General features: G+C 45.6%; 4 protein-coding genes and 1 pseudogene across 4 annotated transcripts; 1 reads left to right on the forward strand and 4 right to left on the reverse strand.

Moving 5' to 3' along the window:
- The first annotated feature begins 2,346 nt into the window (after positions 1–2,346).
- On the forward strand, positions 2,347–4,588 carry LOC124671394. Its single transcript, XM_047207770.1, has 5 exons — positions 2,347–2,550; positions 2,639–2,680; positions 2,781–2,951; positions 3,282–3,560; positions 4,424–4,588. The coding sequence occupies exons 1-4, from the start codon at positions 2,347–2,349 to the stop codon at positions 3,498–3,500; spliced, it is 636 nt and encodes a 211-aa protein (XP_047063726.1). The 3' UTR covers positions 3,501–3,560; positions 4,424–4,588.
- On the reverse strand, positions 4,022–6,285 carry LOC124671395 (myb family transcription factor PHL11-like). Its single transcript, XM_047207771.1, has 6 exons — positions 6,141–6,285; positions 5,746–5,822; positions 5,575–5,635; positions 5,407–5,479; positions 4,862–4,931; positions 4,022–4,780 (listed from the first exon to the last, which is right to left on the reverse strand). The coding sequence occupies exons 1-6, from the start codon at positions 6,283–6,285 to the stop codon at positions 4,361–4,363; spliced, it is 846 nt and encodes a 281-aa protein (XP_047063727.1). The 3' UTR covers positions 4,022–4,360.
- A 1,660-nt stretch (positions 6,286–7,945) lies between these two features.
- On the reverse strand, positions 7,946–12,734 carry LOC124675077 (clathrin interactor EPSIN 1-like). The gene is made up of 11 exons (XM_047211145.1): positions 12,604–12,734; positions 12,443–12,494; positions 11,584–11,663; positions 11,412–11,490; positions 11,147–11,230; positions 10,919–11,064; positions 10,597–10,821; positions 10,079–10,158; positions 9,252–9,442; positions 8,392–9,004; positions 7,946–8,301 (listed from the first exon to the last, which is right to left on the reverse strand). The coding sequence occupies exons 1-11, from the start codon at positions 12,642–12,644 to the stop codon at positions 8,105–8,107; spliced, it is 1,788 nt and encodes a 595-aa protein (XP_047067101.1). The 5' UTR covers positions 12,645–12,734; the 3' UTR covers positions 7,946–8,104.
- A 974-nt stretch (positions 12,735–13,708) lies between these two features.
- Positions 13,709–16,107, reverse strand: LOC124675078 (cell division cycle 20.2, cofactor of APC complex-like). The gene is made up of 7 exons (XM_047211146.1): positions 15,923–16,107; positions 15,544–15,819; positions 15,162–15,431; positions 14,486–15,076; positions 14,225–14,386; positions 14,035–14,107; positions 13,709–13,943 (listed from the first exon to the last, which is right to left on the reverse strand). Exons 1-5 carry the CDS (start codon positions 16,067–16,069, stop codon positions 14,243–14,245), a joined length of 1,428 nt encoding a protein of 475 aa, XP_047067102.1. The 5' UTR covers positions 16,070–16,107; the 3' UTR covers positions 13,709–13,943; positions 14,035–14,107; positions 14,225–14,242.
- Positions 16,108–17,208: 1,101 nt separating this feature from the next.
- Positions 17,209–20,146, reverse strand: LOC124675290 (annotated as a pseudogene).
- Positions 20,147–22,096: the final 1,950 nt, after the last annotated feature.

The raw sequence follows: 22,096 nt of genomic DNA on the forward strand, positions 1-22,096 counted from the left end.
GGTACGTCCCCATGCTTACGACATCAACACTGCTTCACCGTGACCGAGCCACGGCGCCCAGAAGTAGAACCGTCCCGTCCCAACGTGGGGTGTGTACCTTAACCGTGGGTCTCGGTATGACAAGGACGTGGCCTCTTCTCCTTCATGAACGAGGCAACTCCCTCATAATGATTTTGCTCAAAGTTTAGTTGGCTACACAAACATAATTCATCTTAGTTTTAGAAAGGCTAGCAAGGGGGAGAAGGTGACCACTAGCCCTGTGTAAACTTGCTCATTAGGATAGTCTATTTCACAAAGCGAAAGATAAATTATGTGACTCACAACATATGAGGCCTATCACGGTAGAAGTTGCAGAGGAAACTAACATGTGCAGTCGTTTTCGAGAGCAAGATTAGCACTGAATCAAGGCGCAAATTCAAAGTATAAATTTGAAAAAAGACTCATTTGATTTATAGAATCTGTATAGGAATTATGTAGGATTTAAATACTAAAGGAAAAATTCCTACACAAGTTGTTTGACTCATAGGAATATATCCTATAGGAACCAATCCTATAAAAATCTTCTAATGCAAATCCTATAGGAAAAAACATGAAGTATAATCTCATGGAAAATTCTTTGACCAATCAAACACTCATCATCTTCCCATATGATTCAAATAACCATAACATTCCAATCTCTATGCTTTCTTTTTTTTTGCGAGGGAAAAGGAGTTTTATTAACTTTGGGTAGAATTACAATCAATGTCTAAAGCACCAGCCACTTCCTGGGGGAAATGACGGAGCCACACACGAGTCCATCCATGAGTTCTACCTAAATTCGCTAACAGATGACTAACATAGTTACTAGTACGATCAACCTTAGCGACTTGAACTTCCCGAAATTTTGACAGATCAGACCACCTGCCCCAGTGAAATGCCAGAAAAGACCACCTCTGAGTGCAAATGTCAAAACTACCATGGCGGCACGCTGGCCAAGCGACACGTCGCACATGCCGCCGTAGCCGGTGGCGGCAGGACTTGCCGCCATGAGTGGTGGCGGCACGTTGGACGAACGTCGGGTGGTGGGCCCGCCGCCACCGGGCCGTGGCGGCACGCTGACGTGGCAACATGCCACCACCAGCTGTGGCGGCACGCCGACGTGGCCTGACATGCCACATCAGCGTGCCGCCACAGCCGGTGGCGGCATGTTGCCATGTCAGCGTGCCGCCACAGCCGGTGGCGGCAGGGCCCACCACCTGGCGTCGCGGACGAAGCTGCCCAACGTGCCGCCACCACTCACGGCGGCAAGCCCTGCCGCCACCAGCTCCGGCGGCATGTGCGACGTGTCGCTTGGCCAGCGTGCCGCCATGGTAGTTTTGACATTTGCACTCAGAGGTGGTCTTTTTTGGCATTTCACTGGGGCAGGTGGTCTGATCTGTCAAAATTTCGAACTTCCCTTTTCCGAATCATCTCCCTAATTACTTGAATTCTTGAAGCATACTTCGTCAGGTTCGGAGTGCCTTCCTTGATCAAAGTAATTGCTTCCGCGCAGTCTGACTCGATCATAAACCTGCCAGTGGTAACCGTCATGGCCTGGGCAATACCCAATTCCATTGCTGCTATCTCTGCCTCTGTAGAGTCTATGCAATGTTGAAGCTGCCAACAAGCAGTGAGGATCACAGTTCCATCGTGGTCTCTGATTACTATACCTGCTCCAGCCGAATCGTTGGCATTGGAGCCATCAACATTGAGTTTCAGTACACCCATTGCTGGAGGCATCCACTTCTGCTTATTCTTCTTTTCTCCTCTACACATGTGTTTGTTAGGCTGGAACCCTGCCTGTGAGATCACCATCTTCCCCTTCTCTAAATCTGCCATGGGATGTTGCTTAATTAGCAAGAGTGAATCCAGGTAGCTCATATGGGATGATCTCTATGCTTTCTTGTTCCTATACTTTTCGTACCCTATGAATCAAACGAGCCATCAAATCTGTTAACTCGAAGGAAAGAGGTGATAAAGATATACCAACTCAGATCTTGTATCCATTGCAAGCACTCTCCGTTCACGTGGACGGAGGAAATATAATAGAGGCTACCTAACTTTTAATTTCTTTCGTAATACTGTATCTTTCCCTTCCCAAGCTTTCCAAAGCAATTTATTTCTGAATGCACAATTTCGGCATCTCAGATCTTTAAATGGTTTTGTTTGGTTGCTGACAAAACGGTGGATGGGACTGGAAGATTTGCAGTTCGTCCAATGGTAGATACAGAAATGGAGCCGTTCTGCCCCCCTCGCCGGTCACCCTTGCCTTCTTCTCCCAGTCCTGCGCAGCAACTCACGCGTAAGAGAGGTCGTCAGACAGACAGCATGTACAGTCTGCACTTGCAGTACACCGCGCTCACCTTCCACCCGCATGCCCTCCACGGCCATCTCCTGCCACCCAGCCCAGCGACCCCTCCATTCCGCTGCCGCTCACCACCATCTCCAGCTCTTGCGGCGGCCGCCGCAGGGCTCCGTTTCGCCTATGCCCCCCGCGCCTCCGCCGCCGGAAACCCACGCCCCGAACCGCAGGTGGCTGGCTGTCTAGCACCTGAACACCTTCGAGTTCTGAATTCCCCCACCAGGCTAAGCGGTGACTAATTTTCTTGTGGATTTGCAGGATGAGCCCGGGCGGAAGGGCGGGTTCTGGGCCAAGTGGACGGTGAGTTGGTCGCCGTTGAATCAACGAAGGGGGTTGAACTTGTCTGGCTGCTTTTGAATTTTCATGGATTTTGCGGGACTGAATTTGTGGATGCGCGCAGGTGGAGAGCGCGGAAATGAGGGCGAGGGTGGCCAAGCTCGGCCTGGCCGCCGTGCTGGCCTACGGGCTGTTCGACGCCGTCACCTACACGACCTTCTTCGTGCTCGCCTTCCTCGGCTACGAGAAGAGCACCGGCAAGAACCCCGCGGCCAACCTCAAGGCCTTGGTGGGGGTAAGGCTCTGCTTGAGCTACACTGTTGTTGATTATTCATGCACGCATTTGTGTCTTTCAGTTAGGTACTGCAGTGTGAAGAATGTGAAATGGAGCTTCTATTTCTGTTCGTTGCAACTCCTTTTGTACCCTTGTTGGTTTACTCTTAATAATTTTAGAGCCCCTTTTGTACCCTTGTTAGTTTACTCTTAATAATTTTAGAGCGATATTCGAGACTACTCGTTGAAAATAGCAAATATGCAAGAATTTTTGTCTGTTTCTTGTGCATTGTTCAACTGTCAGACTCCCAACAGGCCAAGACTGACCCTCATCTCTTTTCTCATGTGTCAGATAGTTATCCTAATGTGGACTGGTAACAATGTTACGAGGCCGTTCCGAGTTGCCGGCGCTGCTGCTTTGGCACCAGTAATCGACAGAGGGTTGAAGGGTATGCAGGAGAAACTTAATCTTCCGAGCCAGATGTATGCTTTCCTGCTTGTAGTTGGAACTGTGGCTGTGGTATGCTTCACAGTTGTTGGTTTCCTGATCCTCTCAAAATGGGGAAAGTGAAGACCGAAGTGTCAATCCTACTGTGGCAACCATATTTGTTCAATTCCTGGCCCTGGCATGGTAAGATCAATAATGAATCGTTTGCATGTATTTGCTTTAGCCATGTTTTGTCTGAATGCTGGATCCAACTAGGTCAGTTTAATTGTCTTACAAATCTTATGGTCCTCGTTTCAAAGGATGCTAGTTTTCTACACAGTAGTGCCAGGTGGTTAATTGACAACTTGTACAAGTTCTGTTGAGCAAGAAAAATTATGGTTGCAATTGGGCAGTAACAAGTGGCCTGTTGTTTCAGCTGGGCAGTAAACTTTAAAGGATAATTGTGCTGAGGATTTTAGCGAAGTTTCCATGTTCCTAGACCATGATCATCAGGCGGCCTTTCATGAGTTTATTGTTGGAAAGGCTGAATATTGTTCTGAAAGAAATTCCTATCGAGCAAACTGCGTTTATTCTACTTACCCTGCTAGACAATAGCAAAAATGAAGCATGTTCTGTGCACATCAAATTATGCAATATGTGGTATATAAAATAGAATTAGAATATACATATATCTTGATATTGGATTGTTTCATGTTCTGTGCACATCAAATTATGCAATATGTGGTATATAAAAGAGAATTAGAATAATACATATATCTTGATATTGGATTGTTTCATGTTCTCTCATTGTCCAATCTGCACTCTACGTAACATATGCATACACTATATAAGCTTCAAGCATTCATGATTTTCTTCAGTAAATTTAACGTCATCACTGAGTAAGTAAAACTTGTTGCCAAGCATCCTCTGCACCACCGGGGAAAAAATATTCTAACAGTAAAAACTGAAAATCCCAAAAAATGTCAGCTTGCATAAATAAATCTCTATTTTCTCTGCTGGTTAATCTTCAGATCTGACTCACATCCTTGCATTCCTCTCGAATACAGGTCATGTTCTCCTTTAACATTCAAGTCTAATAAGAGAAGATCCTCAGTTTTTGGCGTGCATTTGACATTCTTAGCCTGCTGACTTTGTACATGGTAGAGCTGAAAATCTAAATTGTTATCATTAAGATTGTCATCAGATATGGCTTTCATCAAATGTTCACTGTTTTCTTCATACACATGTGTTCCGTTCTCCGTCAAGCCTGGGAGGGCTATGTTGAAGTCCATGAGCTGTGATCTGGTATTTTCTAGGCCAGTATATCCATTTGCCTCAAAAGAAATATTTTTCTGAGCTTTGTTTAGTATTTCCGTTAAATACCTCCCTTGAGCCTCTATTCGCATCTGCAGCTTCTTCTGCACCTGATTGCAGACATAGACATTTTTAACCTACATGGTACAAAGTTCAGAACTATATAGGCACTGATGCAGAAGCTGTCTAACCTCAAGTTGTTCACATAGTTCTCTTTGGACCTGAATTTGATACCTGAGTGTATCCTCAAGCGGCATTTCTCTGATACAAATAAGATTTTTTTAATGGTTAAATCAGATGCTCATAAACTCTCAACTAAAGAAAATGGCCCATGTACGAAGACACAGGACAGTAAGTAATTGATAGGAATATATGTTTGGAAGGTGAAATTTAATTGTTTGAAATTTTAAGAAATCCTAATACTTGTTATTAGCATGTGAATAGTAACCATATCTCACTTTTCAGTTAAACTTTACAATGGAGCCCTTGCGGTGTTTGTAGACGAATTCCTGATTGATTTCTAGATGTAGCACTAGCCCATGATGTCTAACTGTTGTGACAGGTTCCGAGACCAAACACCAATCTGCTAGCTTGACATCTTAGCAATGTGTAGTTGTGTACTTGACAAAAGGCAGTAGGATGGCGTACATCTTTGAGCTAAACTCGTTATAACTGACAACGATTACAGGGTTCCAGTTGTAGATAGGTCCAGGGGAACAGGAGAAGCTCTAGTTACCTTGCGCCACCGCATCCAGCAGGAACAACAGGAGACGCTCCGATTGGAAAGTTTATGTTTTGGCCACTAAATCCTGATAAAACATAGACAGCAAGTTTGAGGTTTAGAAGGAGAAATGTTGGATTGAGTGCATTTTGGTGTTGACGGTAACAGTTCCAAGGTACATACCACCACCGTTGGGCAGTTCCAGGTCCGTGGTTTTTTTGGTTTGCTTTCCCAGTCTGTATTTCTAAAGTGCAGAGAACAAGCATTGCTCAGCCAATTACTACAGTACTGAGAAGATGAAGAGCATGAAGTGATGTGGGCAATGTTTACTGAAATAGCAGAGTTGGATGAAACCTGAAGGTGGCTTTTGAGATGGTACAGGGTGAGGCCCTTCATGGCCATCAGCCTGAGCACTGACTTGGGCGTCGCTTCTGTTGCAGACAAAGTAACAGTCAGATTGGATAAGGTATAGTTCAATTGATGCTCCTAGAAAGAAGCAAAGCCAACTGAGTGTGCTGAATCAGCTACAGATATTGTCCAAAAAAATTGCTCATGATCGTTCTATATCAGAGGTAAAGGATTCGAATGATCTTTGCCTTTTGGCACCTAAAAGCACGCTTCATCAGGACAAGAGCACCGGCCACCGGGCAACAGGCAGTTTGCTGTGCTGTGCTCCACATGATCGCCAGCGCTGCCGTGAAGAGGAACTGATCATAAGCCAGGAACGGAGTAGCAGGCAAGGGACTCACTGTCGGGGCCGCCGAGCCTGGCAACGGCGTGGACGAAGCGCTGGTGGAGATCCGGCGTCCACCGCAGCCGCTGCTTGGGGTCCCGCGACACCGCCGCCGCTGCCGTAGCGTCTCCGCCGCCGCCGTAGCTGTAGCTCCCCTCCATCCCTTCGAACATCTCAATCGACCACGGCGTAGACTCCTGTCGGTTGTTTCCCTCCGGCCAAGATCGAGCTCCTGGCGTAGCATAAAACTGCAGACTGGTGGTGGCGCTGGGGAAGGAAATACTACACGTTGTGTGGAGTGTGAAGTCTACGCGAGGACAAGAAGACGAGCGAGAGGTTGCGACGCAGAAGACGACGAGCGGAGGTCGCGGAGAGAGTGGGGGCATCATGTCATGTGTGCGAGGAATCTAGGGAGGACTTTGAACCGGGCCAGCTGCAACGCAGACGGCAAAAGGAACAAAACAAGAAACCGGTCGAGCATCTACCTCGGCGACGGCACCACGTCACCACCAACCGGGGCGGGCGGGCCGGCTAGCCGGCGGCAGCACGGCGCCGCTGCGGGTTGGCTGCCTACTTACAAATGACACTAATGTGCTCAAATAAGACACTTGTTTTAGCACAGAGTTAGTTCATACAAATGACACTACTAGTACAGCCTCGTACAGTACTATATTTAGATGCTAGTAATAGTATAACCCGTTGCCTGACGTGTTGGCTAGATTCGTTGGCAAAGGATGGTGGCCAAATTGAGAAAGCTACGTACCTCCAAATCGAATCTTGCTGTTAGTCTTTGGCTCCCAGATTCGCATTGGTGCGAGACAGGCTCTGCCTCTGGGGATGGCTCTGGATTCAACGAGAAGATGACATCCACCATATATGCATGGTCGATGCAGCGTCGACTTTGTATGGATAAATTCTCCGTGCCTTTGCGGTGTGCGCTCTCTCCGACTCACCGAAACTGAATCTTGACTGTGAACTCAACGGCTTTGTCGAAGTAACAGATCGAAGGGGGAAGTTTAACCGAGCTAGTGACACTGTGAACATGATGCCCAACGGCGTGCCGAGCTGAGCCGTGGCTGTACGAGCAAGCAAACGCCAACTTTGGCAGTAGGTGAGCCAGGAGGAATATTCCGTGTCCACGTGGAAGCCGGGGGAGGGACCTGGCCCGAGCGAGACGGCGACGATGTTGGCGCTGATGTCGCTGGAATATTCGCGCCAGCGCGGCCTAATTGACTCGCCACCGGCTGACCGACGAATCACGAGCTTTTCCCCGATCTCCATCACGGCCACACGCCGATCGTCGCCGCAATGATTTGGTGGCCGTATATGTGATGTCCAGACTCTGCACTCAACTGAGCAGATTGATTCGAGCATCTTTGGTTGCTGTTGAGCCCAGTTCGTGCTGTTTCCTGATACCCCGATTACAGTTCGGGGAGGCATCACCTCAGATTCCCAAAACAGCATCTACTGACATACAGTTACCAATCGACTTCAGTCAGCTCGCTCATATATTCACACGTCTATCCCTCAAATTTTGATGCACATCGTTCTCTCTTTTGTTCCTAGTCACCATTTTCATAAAACAGCAAAAGCCCTCCCTGAGCAGACACTGTACATAAGAAAATGCAGGCGTTGAATTCCAATACCGAGACCAAGGCAAGCAAAAAAAAAGAAAAAAAAAATTACAATACCAAGAAGCATTACAGCAGCAAAGACATTAGACTTACAGAAGGAGCGTATAAACCATATGCTGGGATATAACCATGGTGCGTGTTATCTTATCCGCAAACCCAGTAAATACAATATACACTCACCAAGACAGACCAAGATCACAATACTTGACTCAGGAAATTAAAGTAACACATAGTGAAATCACCAAAAGTGAGATATATAACAAAATAGAAAAAATAAACCAATCGGCATACATCGCCCGGCGAAATGAGGAATACCAGAACACTGCAAATGTTTTCGCTCGAGAGCTCATTTGTAGCCAAACTGGTACTTGTTGTAGTTCGCCAAGCTCTCGATGCCACCAGCGCGCTGCGTAGTCGAAGGATTTCCAGACATTCCTAGACCGGATCCCCCCGCGCCCATGTTCCACGAGGGCTGAGCCTTGTCGTCGAACCCATCACCGAGGCCACCCACGATCCCAACATCAGCTAAGTTCACCTTCTTCGCTGCAATTTGCAACAAAGAAAAGGAGAAACATCAACACTTTTGTCATCAAGCTACTACACTGGGAAGGGGAAATAAGACGAGGAGCTTACGTCCGGTTATGTTCAGATCAATCAATCCACGGCTCAAAGAGTCGGCCCATATGCTAGATTTGACCTGAACATTTTCTTTCTTGGTATTAGACTTGGGAGCTGCCAGAGGTGTTTGACCTGCCCTCCCATTGTTGATACTAGAAGAAAAATCGAATGGGTCCTTGGCTGCTTCCTCAGTGTTTGCCACGAAGGCACCAAAATCAGATGCATCAGTTTTTGGAGCTGCCAAAGGTGTTGCTACGCCAAAATTACCACTGGAAGAAAAATCAAAGGGGTCTTTAGCTGCGGCCTTAGTGTTGGATTCAAAGGCACCAAAGTCTGATGCTGCATCAAGGTTCTGACTCGACGCACTGATATTTCCAGCAGAACTGTGTACAGGTGGTGGTGCACTAGATGATCCAACATTGGAGCTGAAGTCACCAAATGGGTCAGATCCACCAAAGCTGCTTAAAGGAATATCGCCGAAAGGATCAAATGGTTCAGGTACTGTCTTCTTGGACACAGAACTATTAGCAACAGAAGATGTCCCAGAACTTGGTGGTGGAATAAACCCCGTCTGTGGTGTAAACGCTGGAGCAAAGGTTGCATTTCCCGCAAAAAGGTCAACATTGTCCTGCAGTATTGAGCACACCATGTGTATCAATGAATTGGAGGAACTGCATGATTTGCTAAGAATGTCAAGAAACAAGCAACAAAGATGCAAAAAAGGCAAACAGATTTACAGTTTCAAGCTGAAGACACAACAACAGCAAAGTCTTTATCACTTTATCCAATCAGTTACAGCAAGACATAAAAAATATCAGACAATGTTCTCAACATATTTAGCAGCCTAAATATATAGAGAAAGCTGAGAACCAAACCTGGACATCCTGATGCGCAGCTGTTTCTGCACTTGGGGTTGCCGACTGGAAATCTGCATCACCAAATAGATCAACCTGAGGTTCTACAACACCTTTTGTTGCTGGAGTGGCTGCAGGCTCGTCAATGAAATCATCCATCAAGTTTGGGCCAAAAAGATCGGCCTCACTAGTCTTTGCAGTGTTAGCTGCATCTGTAGAACAAAAAGAAAAGTAGTTACACAAAATAAGAAGACAACATGTATTCTATCTTTGGTGGTCTGAATAAAGTAATGGTCATTTTAATGACAAAGGGCATATATGCCCACTTATTTATTTGTGTTACATTATATTCACCTTACAATGGTCTGTCTACCTCTTTGAGGTCCAACCCACTAATTAAATATAAATAGATATACAATTTCCATAGCGTTGGCAAACTATCAGATTATCCCTTTTGATAAAAAACTAGTTGATCAATTAAACTGTCATTCATTTGATGACCTCCAATTTAAGCCAATATTACAAGTGTGCTACTTGCAAGATACTCTAGTTGTACATGCAAAATTGACGGGTGAACTAAAAAAAGATAAAGATAGATTTTAACAGACTTATGTGCCACGAATTGAACATGCATTCAGTACCACAGCTAAAGAAATTTATGGTAAGGAAGTAGCATAAGCACAAAAATATATATGGATATATGTAAAATTGAGGGGTGAACTGAAAAAGATATAGACTTTAACAGATTTATGTGCCACAAATTGAACATGCATTCAGTACCACAGCTAAAGAAATTCCTGTTAAGGAAGTAGCATAAGCAAAAAAAAAAAATGGATATAATATTTTACCATTTGAAGAAGATCCACGGGGATCAAAGTCATCGAAGTTGTCTTCGTTGCTTTTTGTGCTAGATGGTGGCTTCGAGGAGCTGGGTGGACATACAACTTCAGTGAAGGAGTAATAAATGCATAATAGGAAAATGCAAGCCTGAGTCTAAAAGTACCGAACTGATACATGGCATTTTCTCGTCAAAAAATATTGCTGCTCTTACTATACTTATACTGAATAAGATTCAAGACAAGGGCCTCCTACAAGAGGCAACACAGTAATAGTATACTCTAAGACTAACTATACTTTGATAGCAAATTACATATTACTTCACCCTTAGGAGTTGGGATCTAATTCTCTATCATGCAACCACCTAAGCTACCGAAAATCATACCACCATATCCCACCGGCTAACAAATTTTGAATAATATGAAAAAAACGGACACAACTACTAAAAAAGGTTGTTATTGCCCGCAGTTATTGAAAACTAGTAGTGGTTATTTAACGTATATAAAAATGATAAGCAGAGTTATAGTACCTTCTATCATGCTTCGCATCCTTTCTTATCTTGCTCCCAGATTTCTTACTGCCAGTATTACCTGTAGAGGTTTTGGCTGATTCTTTGTCCCTGTAACTGTTGCTGAACGAATCGGCCTCCCTTGTGCCACTAAAACTCCCGTAACGTTCACCTGAACTGTAGTTGCTCCCTACAGAGCCTGAGCTTGATCTATATGATGATCCTGTTGAGGATAACCCAACATACCTTCATCCAGCAAATATATGTTTGGGTTAAGACTATCGAAGATGACTATACAACTAAAATAATCAGATGGAGAACACGTTTATTTCCGACAACTCACTTGTCACGGTTGCTGGCTGCTTTATCTCTCACAGCCTTTATTCTATCCTTGTCATTTATGATCCCCACTAGTGTTTCGACTTTCTTCCTCACATTTATTCCAGCATCTTTTCCATTAGGTTCCACAAACTCAAAACTCGAAAGAACCTTAATGGATACAACAAAAAAAAAGTAACTACATGTAACCTCAATCAGAATGAATTATGAACAAAGCACAGACAACACATACCGAGATCTTTGAATAATGATCAAGAATGTTATCAACCGCCCGCTCAGAACCATTCGCTATCAAGTACTCGATAATTGTTAGAGCCTGTGCATTCATTATCTTTTCTTAGTGAACAGAATTACCCATACAAATCTTACACAATAAAAAGGCTTTATTTCCTTTTGGTGGTTAGTGTCATCATCGAAGAATTGAAGCCAAACAAGGTTAATATTTGTCAAAAAAAAAATACTACAACAATGGTTATTAAGAAATAAGAGAAAATAACCTTATATACATGGCGCCAGTTTGAGTCTCGCTCAGCAAGCCTAGTCCAAAGGACACCCATTACCATCTGACAATCAGAGCTGCACATTTAGAATTTAGAAGCATCATCATTTGAGCATCAAAAAGGGCGTAAAACTCAAGTAAGGCAATCTGAGTAGGAGATTAAAGCTTACTATTTCTTGGTGGCTTGCGCTAGCTCTGAAAGAGCACTTCCATGTGGACCCCAGGGTTCATCACTTGTTGCATCAAGTACCTGATTTGGTATCAAACATTCTCAGTAAAAGATATATATGTTAGTCCGTAGGAAACAAATACACGCAGACCTCCAATAGAGAGAACACGAAATAGATCTCCATCATTAATTCTACTGTAAGTCTATAGTATATTTAAGCGTGTGCACACCAGAATGGACTGAATCTTGAGTGGTGTGAGTCAGGCATCATGATTTGCATAAGACATGGTAAGGCCAAAGTAGGAAGATCCACATCGTACTTCATAACTACTAAAATGGGGTGCAAATTTACAATGAACAGAACAATATATATCACATAATTCTCACTATCATGTTTATGAACACGGATATTGCTAGAACAAACAGTGACAGATCAAAATGGCTATTGTTCAGTTGTCACTTCTATCAAACTTGAAACTTCTCAGTGCAATCATGAGCAATCCAATCTGATTACAGTCAACTCACAAGCATACTCTGATGAGTGCATTCGGCAGTAAAAGTATTTCGACTATCCAATTTACCGCGCAACTTGATGTATCAACTCCTAAAGAGTTCAAACTTTATGAATTTTGTTAAGCCGCTAGAGTCAGCATTTTTCAGGCTTAGGGTGTACACGAACCATAGAAACGCAACAGGCAATAGTGGAATCACATCCAGGTAGCCAACCATACTTAAAACCGGACACAACAAGGCAAAATTCAGGTTCAGATATGAACCAATCCGATAGTGACAACTCCATTGCTAAAAAACGGGGAAGGATTTTACAGAGCATCCGAGCTAAGATCTGGGCGAGATCCAACCTTCTGTTCGAGCTCGGGGACCTTGAGCACCTTCAGATTGACCTCCCGCTTGCTGCAAGAGCACGCGCACAGCAAATGGATCAGGATCTCGCGGATCGCTTTCTACCCTCGAAAAAGGCAACAGCGACGAGCAGGACAGTGGTCCGATCGAGAAAACTTACATCTCCCGAACGGTCTGATCGAAGACCTTCATGAAATCCATCGCCGGGGTAGGCAGGTGATTCGCCGGGACACTGAGCTGGGGGATCTGGACCCTCGGGCGCCGAGCTGCGGCTGCAGCCAAGCGAGTGGCGCGCGTAAGCTGTGTTTGGACCGGATGCAGCGGCGGCGGCGGCGGCTCCCCGGATCCCAGAGACCGGCGAGCCCTCACGATGGACGGCGGCCTCCCCTACGGCGAGGACGGCTTGCCGCCTTGCCGGCGGAGGGCGCGCGCGTGGGGGAGGGAGCCGAGGAGGTAGTGGGCGGCGCAGCGGCGAGGTGGGCAAAAAGGGCCAGTCTTGGTGATGGCCGGTGGGTAGTAGCAACGAACCAAGAAGAGGAACCACACGTATGATACCGCTGGATGGCCAGGATCAACTCCAGCAAGATCTAACGGTTCACGTGCCACCAACTGGAAATGCACTACCACGGCCTGCAGTGATGCCTGCAAATATTTTCTTTTAACGCACTCGAGTTTAGCTGTGTCAGCTAATCTGCTGATCTTCGTACAATTTGAAGCACCACCATCATCTTTCAGTGAACCATGAGCCGCTCCAGTGTTAGCATCTGATTCAGATCCGATCTAGTAAGTACTAAAATTTGAAGCTGACAAAACATCTACCCACATCTAACCTCAAGGTAAAAATTCTGATACAACTTTGTTAGGTATGTATTCTGATGGAAAGACAGAAGTTCCATTGCATAAGTATGTACTACCTCTGGTCATATTTAATTGACGCGAGAAACACACAGTCGTAACTTGCTCTACATCTTCCGCGTCAATTTAATCCGGACGGGGGGAGTAGATGCATTTCTCGGGAAGAAAAGGGTTAAATAGTCGTAACAAACAAGTTGCATAAAGAAGACAGTCCAAAGAGAAGCAAGCACCTCCAGGTCTCATGTTTGACAGGTGACACGTCGGTACTCTCAATCGCCACATCGGCACATGCATTTTAGATGCTGCATTGTTCATAATTTTTTTTTAAAAAAAAATATATTATCACCGACATCAATCTTACACACATCAAACAGGTCTTGATGTTCATCATCTGGATCAATGTAAAATACGCAAACAGCAACCAAAGTTACCAGCATACGAGAAAACTGAAGTACAGAGACAATTCAATACACAAAATGAAGTACACACAGATGTTTCTCTAAGTAAAATAAGCTTATGATGGCGCCTCTAATGATTTACAGCTTTGTTTATTGTCTGCATCCATATCGACAGTTCTGGAATTAGCTCATGATGGTCCCTCCATTCACATCAACGGTCCTGGAACTCCTGATGGTCTCCTAAGAACTGTCAAAGGGAAATGTTTCATTAATAGCCAGGTCATGAAGACATGTACATTCATAAAAAATGGATCCAGGTTGAAGGAAGATATAATCACCTTGTGATGCAACTACTTTTTGCATGTAAACTGCTACTTTTTGTCAAGATCACCTCACACCAGTCATGGGAATCTGCAAGATATATAAATGGGGACAACGTACCGATTCCAGTTAATCTTAAGTGCTCTTTGGGCATCATATGATTAAGTTAAATTTTGAGCAATGGTACACAAGCGCCAAGAGCGGTACCAATTAAGTCATTTCTCCTTATCTGATATGGTTGTAACTGTTGAACATCCCGGTGTGTGAAGCCTTGACTGCAGCCTTAGGAGCATCAGGAGTCCCAAATACATTCCAAAAACGTAGGGTCTCATCTCCTGCAGCAGATGCTACTGTGCAACCATCAGGGCTCTGCAAAATTACCAAAGGACAACACAAGCAATCATTTAGACATCTGTGCACAGAAATATGTGTCAACTTAGCTACAGAAGCATAGGGAGAAAAGATTACCTGGGCCATGAAAAGGACACGGGAAGTATGGCCGGTGAGTTCAGCCATCTTATCCATTGAAGGGTACTTCCATAGGGTGAGCTGATTCTGAGTGAATCCATGTGAGCTTAACAGCTCCCTGTCATTCTTATTCCAGAGTAGAGCGCACACTTGTGACCCGGTGTCGACAGAGTTGAGGCATGCGCCTGTGTGTGTGTTCCAAAACTTGATGCACCGGTCACTTCCGCCGCCACCGGATGCCAGCAGGTTGCTCTGGAATGGGCACCATGCGAGCGCCTTCACGGCAGCCAAGTGGTCCTCAAGTCTGTGTAACCATTGGGTGCGACCTGCGGATTGTACAGAGGATGCCATAGACACATCCCATATGTGGAGGAGGTTGTCGTTGCCGCCACTGGCCAGCTGCTGTCCCGATCCTGACCACTTGAGTCCACACACCTCCTGGCCGTGCCCGCGGTATGTCTGCACAGCATGGTTCCTGATCCTCACATCATTGTTCACAATCTTGCCGTCCATACCACCAGAGGTCAGTATGTTGCCATTCCATGCCAGTGAACCCACTCTTGACTCATGCACGCCTTGCAGTGTCCTCAGCTGCAGAACAAAGATCGTGATCAACAACTAAACACAAACAATGCTGCTAATAGAACATTAAGATTAGAGGCCAAGAAGTACTAACCAGTCGTTTAGAGGTGGAATCCCAGAGCTGGACAGTTGAAGAGTTGAGGCCAACAGCAATGTGGCGGCCATCAGGAGCCCAGCTAACACTAGTGACAGGGCCATCGTCTTCATCAAAGGTAACGAGCTCAGACGTAGACCCATTTGCAGCATTCCAGAGGTATATCGTGTTGCCCAACGCAATGGACAGCACGTTGCTGCTTCCCCAGTCCAGTAGGTTGAGGTAGTAATCATCAACGAGGTCTGGTGCATCCAGAGTCCTCTCGGCAGACTGCATCAAATTTCCAAAACACATCCAGTCAGCTATCATCACCAATTGCCACTACTGAACTGCAGCACGATGAGCAGCACTACACAAGTAAACGCAAGTAAGCGAGTTGTACCTGAGGGATGTAACGGCGCTTCTTCGCCGGCCTGGCCTGGATAGAAGCTGCATCAGCACGGAGCTCTGTGAGGATGTTCTCAGACTCCGGCGGCTTGTTCCGGAAGGCGAGAATTCTGGTGCGGTTGTTGAACAGCTTCTCGGCCAGCAGTTTGCGGTACGCCTCCTTGGCCGGCGACGGCGTCGCGGCGTTCTTCGTGTCCTTCCTTGGCTCGGTCAGAAGGTAGTGCGCCATGTCCATGTCCATCGCCGATCTGACCGGGATGAACCTGTCCCCCTGCCAAACAACAAGCAGATTTATTTACCCGTTCAGTTGAGGCATTCTGTCGAAGAGCCTGTGCGCGCGCGCACGCAAAGGGAGCGAGGGATCCAGAACTCACGTAGCACTTGACGGCAGGGTTGCGGGACGCCGAGCACAGAGACGGCATGTAGGGCCTTGACCCTGCCTCCTGGAGCGGCGGCCGCGACGCCGGCGCACCCCGCCGGCTGATCCTCTCCGGTGACATCGAGCCCGAGCCTGCATCCATGGTCAGAGGCAGCAAGAAACAGCGATTTGTATTGACGCGAACGATGAGATTAGGGCAGATCGAGCAACGCAAGGCGGCAATCGACAAGAAATCAACACGGAACCCTAAGTCAAGCAACGAATTCTAAGCAACGAATAAATCTAAATCGACCAATCAATCAACTCTGTAAACGATCCGGAACGAAACAAACGGCGGATGCACTAACTAACGCAAAGATTCTACTACCAAACAGCGCAAGATTCACAGCGCGGGCGGGCAAGCGGGCTCGAGCTAGAGAATCGATCAGAAACTAGCGCACGCGTGAACAAGATTCAAGACCGAGATCGGGATCAGTAAAACCAGACGAGGACCGCGCGGATTTTGTACGGAGGATCCTGGAGAGAGCTTCTTCGATCGCGAGACGGCGCGCGCGTTCCCCCGAGCGAGCGACGGATTGGTTCGCTGGGAGGGAGAATTTGCTTGGCGGAGTTGAGGGTTTCTTGAGCGATGGAAATACGAGAGGAGAGAGGAGAGAGGCGAAAAGGGTACTATGTATGTGCCACCAATATAGCCGTTGTGTCACCGCGTTAGGGCAGGGCCAACCAGATCCCGGAAATATTTCTTTCCTTTTTTTCTTTAAATCTTCTGAAAATAAATTGAATGATTAATTACATGTTATTTTTCTCCCATGGTTTAACTTTGTTCCATGGGCACAAGTATTTTCTTACAGAGTGCTTGGTCTTGTTTAGACATGCGACTTTTATTCACTCATGCAAGAACTGAAGCATTTCTTGCAAAGTTCATGCGAATTTCATAAAACCCCACTTTTGGATCTAATGCATGCCATGTTGGTTTATACCTAAACGTTCATAACAAAACACATACTTATAAGAAGAAAAAATTTGTGTGCAAATTATCCTGTTAAGCAAGTGTTAAAAACTCCGAATTTCTCATTTTCGCGATGAAACCACTCTAGATTTCGAGATTAATAGAGCAGCACTTATGGTTAGATTAAATCTAACGGCATCCGAAACATGGCAAAAAGCATGCATTCAGCATTTCAGACATGAATTGCTTCGATTTCATCATAAGACAAGTACTCTGGCTCACTGGCATACATGCGTGCTTCTAATCAAGGCGAGGATGCTACCAACAGTTATCAGTTCCTCAGTGAACACGATGCAGACATCACACCAAAAAGACAAGGGGCTTGTACTCGCTCTTGTGCCTAATTTAACCGCGGCATAGTTGTTCGAGCCTCAATCTCCCAAGGAGGAATACATGACCACAGTATTCATAGCAGGCAACCTTTGAAGGCTTTCCTTAGTGCAGCTTCGTCCAAATTCCTGCCTATAAACACAAGCTTGTTGATTCTCTTCTCATCAGGCTCCCATGGCTTCGCTGGGCATCCTTCCAGCATGGAGTGCACTCCCTACAGGTTTTAGTTGTTGTCAGTAGCGAAATTGCAGAGGCACCGAAACAAAAGCTTTGTGTGGCAACAAAGGATAGCCAATGACACACAACTTAGATCACGCAGTAGGCGTATAGATTACTTTCAAGCAAAGAGGTAAATTAGCTGACCTGGAATACAAAGCGTCCAGTTGACTCGTTTACAGATATGACACCCTTTAATCTGTACAGGTCTTCACCTTTCTCATCAACCAGTCTCTCTAGCCAATCATTAACCTTGAAAAAACAGTAGTGATAAAAAGTTCATTTACTGAGGAAAAGTTCGGTAGTAGAAGGAATAACCATATTTCGAGCAATTCTCAAGTACATTTCTTTACCTCATCCAGATCAAGTACTCCCTCCGAAACAATACTTACACTAGTTACAGCTGAATCATGGACATGATCGTGATGGTGATGGTGTCCTACAAGTCAGCAGAGCAGACTGAGAAAAGAAGAAAGTTGAATGAAAAATGAATACACATAGGCAAGTAGCTGCAAGTATGGTTGTCATCTTAATTATTAAGCATTTATCTGCCTCTATTTATTCATCAGAAATTTCGGTAAAAGGGAACAAATCCAAAAGGAAGCCACTAATTGTTGTCTTAAGATCTAGTTGTAAAAATTGGCATGTCTCTTATATAATGGGTTCTGAGCACATGGATACTGGAGCCTGAACATTACCATGCTCATGTCCCAAGTGACAATGACCTGTCTCTTTGTTTTCGTTCAATTGGACTGCATCCTCAATCCTGCAGATATATTTTTATCGCACTTAGAGAAACAAAATATGACAAGGGATAGTCAGGACCACAGCCCAATATGCTTCAACACCTGATAAGAAAACAAAGAATACTAACCTATCAAGGTCATAACCTCCAATTCCTAGAACAAAATTCATGTCAACATCACCAAACTTTGCTTTTTTTAATTGTGCCATCCCATTTATGAGCTGCAACGAGAAAAATATTTCAACTTGTGCAAAACAAGATAAGGTTGCACTCCATAGAATTTCTCTGTTTTCCGAAGGCATTCTGCCAACCTACCTTGATCTTGTTGGTTACAACCTCTAGCTCTGCATGGTCAACCAAATCAATCTACAAATGAGATAGCAATTATGGAACACTAGAAAAGCAAGAAGGTTTTATGGTGTATTCTTGAAATAAAAAATTGGTTGGCATCAGAGCCTTATGGATAGTTCTATAAAGGATTTAGGGTCTAAAGTCTATAGATTGACTAAATACCTTGTTCAATATAATCCGGTCTGCATAAGCAACTTGTTCTACCGCCTCATTCACAACCCACCTCGGTTTCACTTCATTCAAATGCTTCATGGCATGCTTACAGTCAACCAAAGTAACCACACCATCAAGTTTCACATATTTCGAGACCAATTCATCTGAACAAAATGTCTCAATAACAGGACCAGGCTTTGCAAGACCTGGACGGTGATTAATTCTGTTAGGCAGCATCAGAACACCATGCACCTTTCGATTAAAAACATGAAAATTACATATGGGTTAGATTTTTATTTAATGAGATTTACCTGTTGTTTCAATTACAATGTGATCAAACTTGTCTCCCTTTTGCTTCACTAACTTGAGAAGCATCTTCACAAGGTCACCTCGGACAGTGCAGCATAAGCAGCCATTGTTCACCATCACAATGTCTTCAGCAACGGATGAATGGTTAGCGACAAGTGAGCTATCGATATCCACTTCACCAAACTACACACAAAAGGGCAATATGGCTTATTCCACATCGCAACACCGAGTCTCGTCATGTTAAATGGGGCCAATTCGGTGCAACTATCGATCCATTGCAAAACATAATATCAATCAACGCTGACAGGGCATAGCAAAGTGCTACAAGAAGAAAGAATCTTACTCATTCTCAATGACAGCAATCCTCTTCCCATGCTGTGAAGTTAAAATGTGATTCAGAAGGGTTGTCTGCGAAGAGAGATTCAAAACAATTAGCAAACCTATTTGAGAATCATCAGTATTCTATATATTATATCATCATGGAAGTGAATGCATTCCTTGTTTTAAATCCACTGCCGGATGAACTTGGTTTTACTGACAGGTCATCAATTTCTCAAATCTGAATTCATACTAAGACCACGTAAGCTATTACTGGACAATCAGATGATATATTGGTCAAGTAGAAGACAATCGGCAGTGAGTTCAAACTCCAGACTAGACTGGCTTCTATAGCCTGCCACTCCAGTTAGTACGGTTTCAAAAGCGAAAGGTAAGTAAAGAGAGCTTCTCAGTTCAAATCCACAGTCCACACCAGTTTTACTGATGGCGGGTCAACTTCTTAAATCCGAATTCGTAAGGGAAAGGCAAAGTAAGCGAGGCGGACCAGACCTTGCCGGAGCCGAGGAATCCGGTGATGACGGTGGCGGGGACGCGGGTGTCCAGCGCCTGCGCGTCAAAGGTAGCGTCGGAGAGGTGCCGTCGGAAGACGGTGGACGGCGGCCGCGGGAGGGGCGGCTCGAGGCTTTGGGGCACCTGGAGAACGAATCGAGTGGGCGGTGGAGAAGAAGGGAGGAGGATGCCGTAGTTCTGGTCGCCCTGTGGAGCAGCAGCCGTGCAGACGCCGCCGCCATGCCGGACCCTCGGGGAGCTTCGCGGCCGCCGTGGGGTTTCTTGGGGGACGTTTTCTGGGGTTTATTCGGGAAAAGCCGACCACCGGTAAATGTGTTGCGTGTGTTCTTCGAGCATCTTCAATAGGCGCATTAACGCCGCGGTAGCCGAAGGAGGAGCGGCGGCGCGGAGGCATGGTCGTCGAAGACGAAGCGTCAGCGCGGGCGCGGCGTGGGAGGCAGAGCGGCGAGAGGAGGGAGGCGGAGGAGAAGCGACACGCGGCGAAGAGTGAAAGTTCAGGACGGGTTCGCGCCTGCGTGGCATTTTATAGCGCGCGCCAGCCGAAGCGGCAACTTTCCCGCGCGGGCACGGTAAAAAGTTTAGCGCGCACCCTTTTTTCGCGCGTCCGCTGGAGGTACGCGCGGGCGCCCGCGCGCGCCAAACATGCGGTTTTTTTTGCGCGCGCGGGTTTTGCCGCGCCTGCTGGAGATGCTCTCGTCGCAGTTCGCGGCTTCAGTTCTTTGAAGTTTTAGATCATACTACTTCCTCGCATTCAAATTAATTGACATCACTTTATTTAAATACGCATGCAAATCTAGACAAATATGGATTAGAGAGTGCATATTGTTGAGCTGGTTGATGCCACATGCCAAGAGTCCGCACGGGGCACCATTGGGGATGTAAACGGATCGGATCGGATAATGCTCTCTTCATATCCTTTAGCATATTCTTTTGCCGGATTTGGAGCGGAGCGAATAATGATCGGATGCGGATTTGGATGTAGATTATATCAGACTACGGATGCGGATCGGAAATAGAACAGATTCGAAAAGGAAACGGACAAAATATATCGGATAGATACGCGCATGAAGACATATTTTCACCTACAAATATATGAACAAAAAACCCTCAAAATAATAACATAGAGTGGCAAATAGTTTAAAATATCACCAATGTGAAGATCTCAGTACTTATTACAAAGACTGTCAATTGTGCCAGCCGGATCGCCGGAGAGATAGGCTTTGCGCTGGCGGTAGGCGGTGCTGGTGTACACAGGATGGGGAAACGATATGTCATGTGATCGTCTGATCAGTGCACCCTACTATTACCGGTGATTATGTGATATAATCACTAGACTCTAGGTTATAATATACATAAAGACTAATTGGATACTTAGGCTAGTGGGTTGGGCTAATATAATCAGATTATCCTAATTGAAAAAGTAGGATAATCCGCAAAAAACAGCGGATAATATGTATCCGTCGAATAATAGCCATACCATGTCCGCTATCACATCCGTCGGATATCCGCATGATCAATATCCATATCTATGTCCGTATCCGTCGGATTTGGAAAATCACATACCATATCCTTAAAAACGGATGAGGATGCGAATTTAGAGCGGAAATTATCCGTGCTATACAACCCTAGGCACCACGTCCTCACTCACCCACATGGCCAACAACACAGCACTACCACACCCACTCAGGGATAACGTTTTATTTTTTAACAAGGAAACTTCCTGGAACTGCAATTAAATCAGTCGTGGGTTACATATTACAAAGTGATCCAAAAGAAAAATTCTACCAAGACCAACAACTTTACACAAAGGACCCTGCAACAAGATGGAAAAAAGCAATCGAATCCTTCTGGTCCTTCTCCACAGCGACGAAATGCACTCGACATCACCGCCGCCAGTGCCGCCACGGGGACGAGATGACTTAGCGATGGGCTGACGATGAGCATCGTGACGGAGTCGCTGTCGCTGAAGGGCCTCCTTGATGGCACGCCGGCCTGGAGGTTGAAGACACTGTAGTGCACACAACACCACAGAACGGAGTGGCCCGTCGACCATATAGATAACTAAGGCAAAATTTGGCCTCGGTTGATGAACTCCGGAGATACATGCAGTTCCTTGTTGTATAGGTCAAAGCGGAGCAGCTTCCCAGCATCCTCCATCTCCACATCCACGGTGGCTGAACAAAAAAAATCGGCCCTCCTCCCCTACC

Source organism: Lolium rigidum, chromosome 7 (genome assembly GCF_022539505.1).
Source record: "Lolium rigidum isolate FL_2022 chromosome 7, APGP_CSIRO_Lrig_0.1, whole genome shotgun sequence".
Classification (NCBI taxonomy): Eukaryota; Viridiplantae; Streptophyta; class Magnoliopsida; order Poales; family Poaceae; genus Lolium; species Lolium rigidum.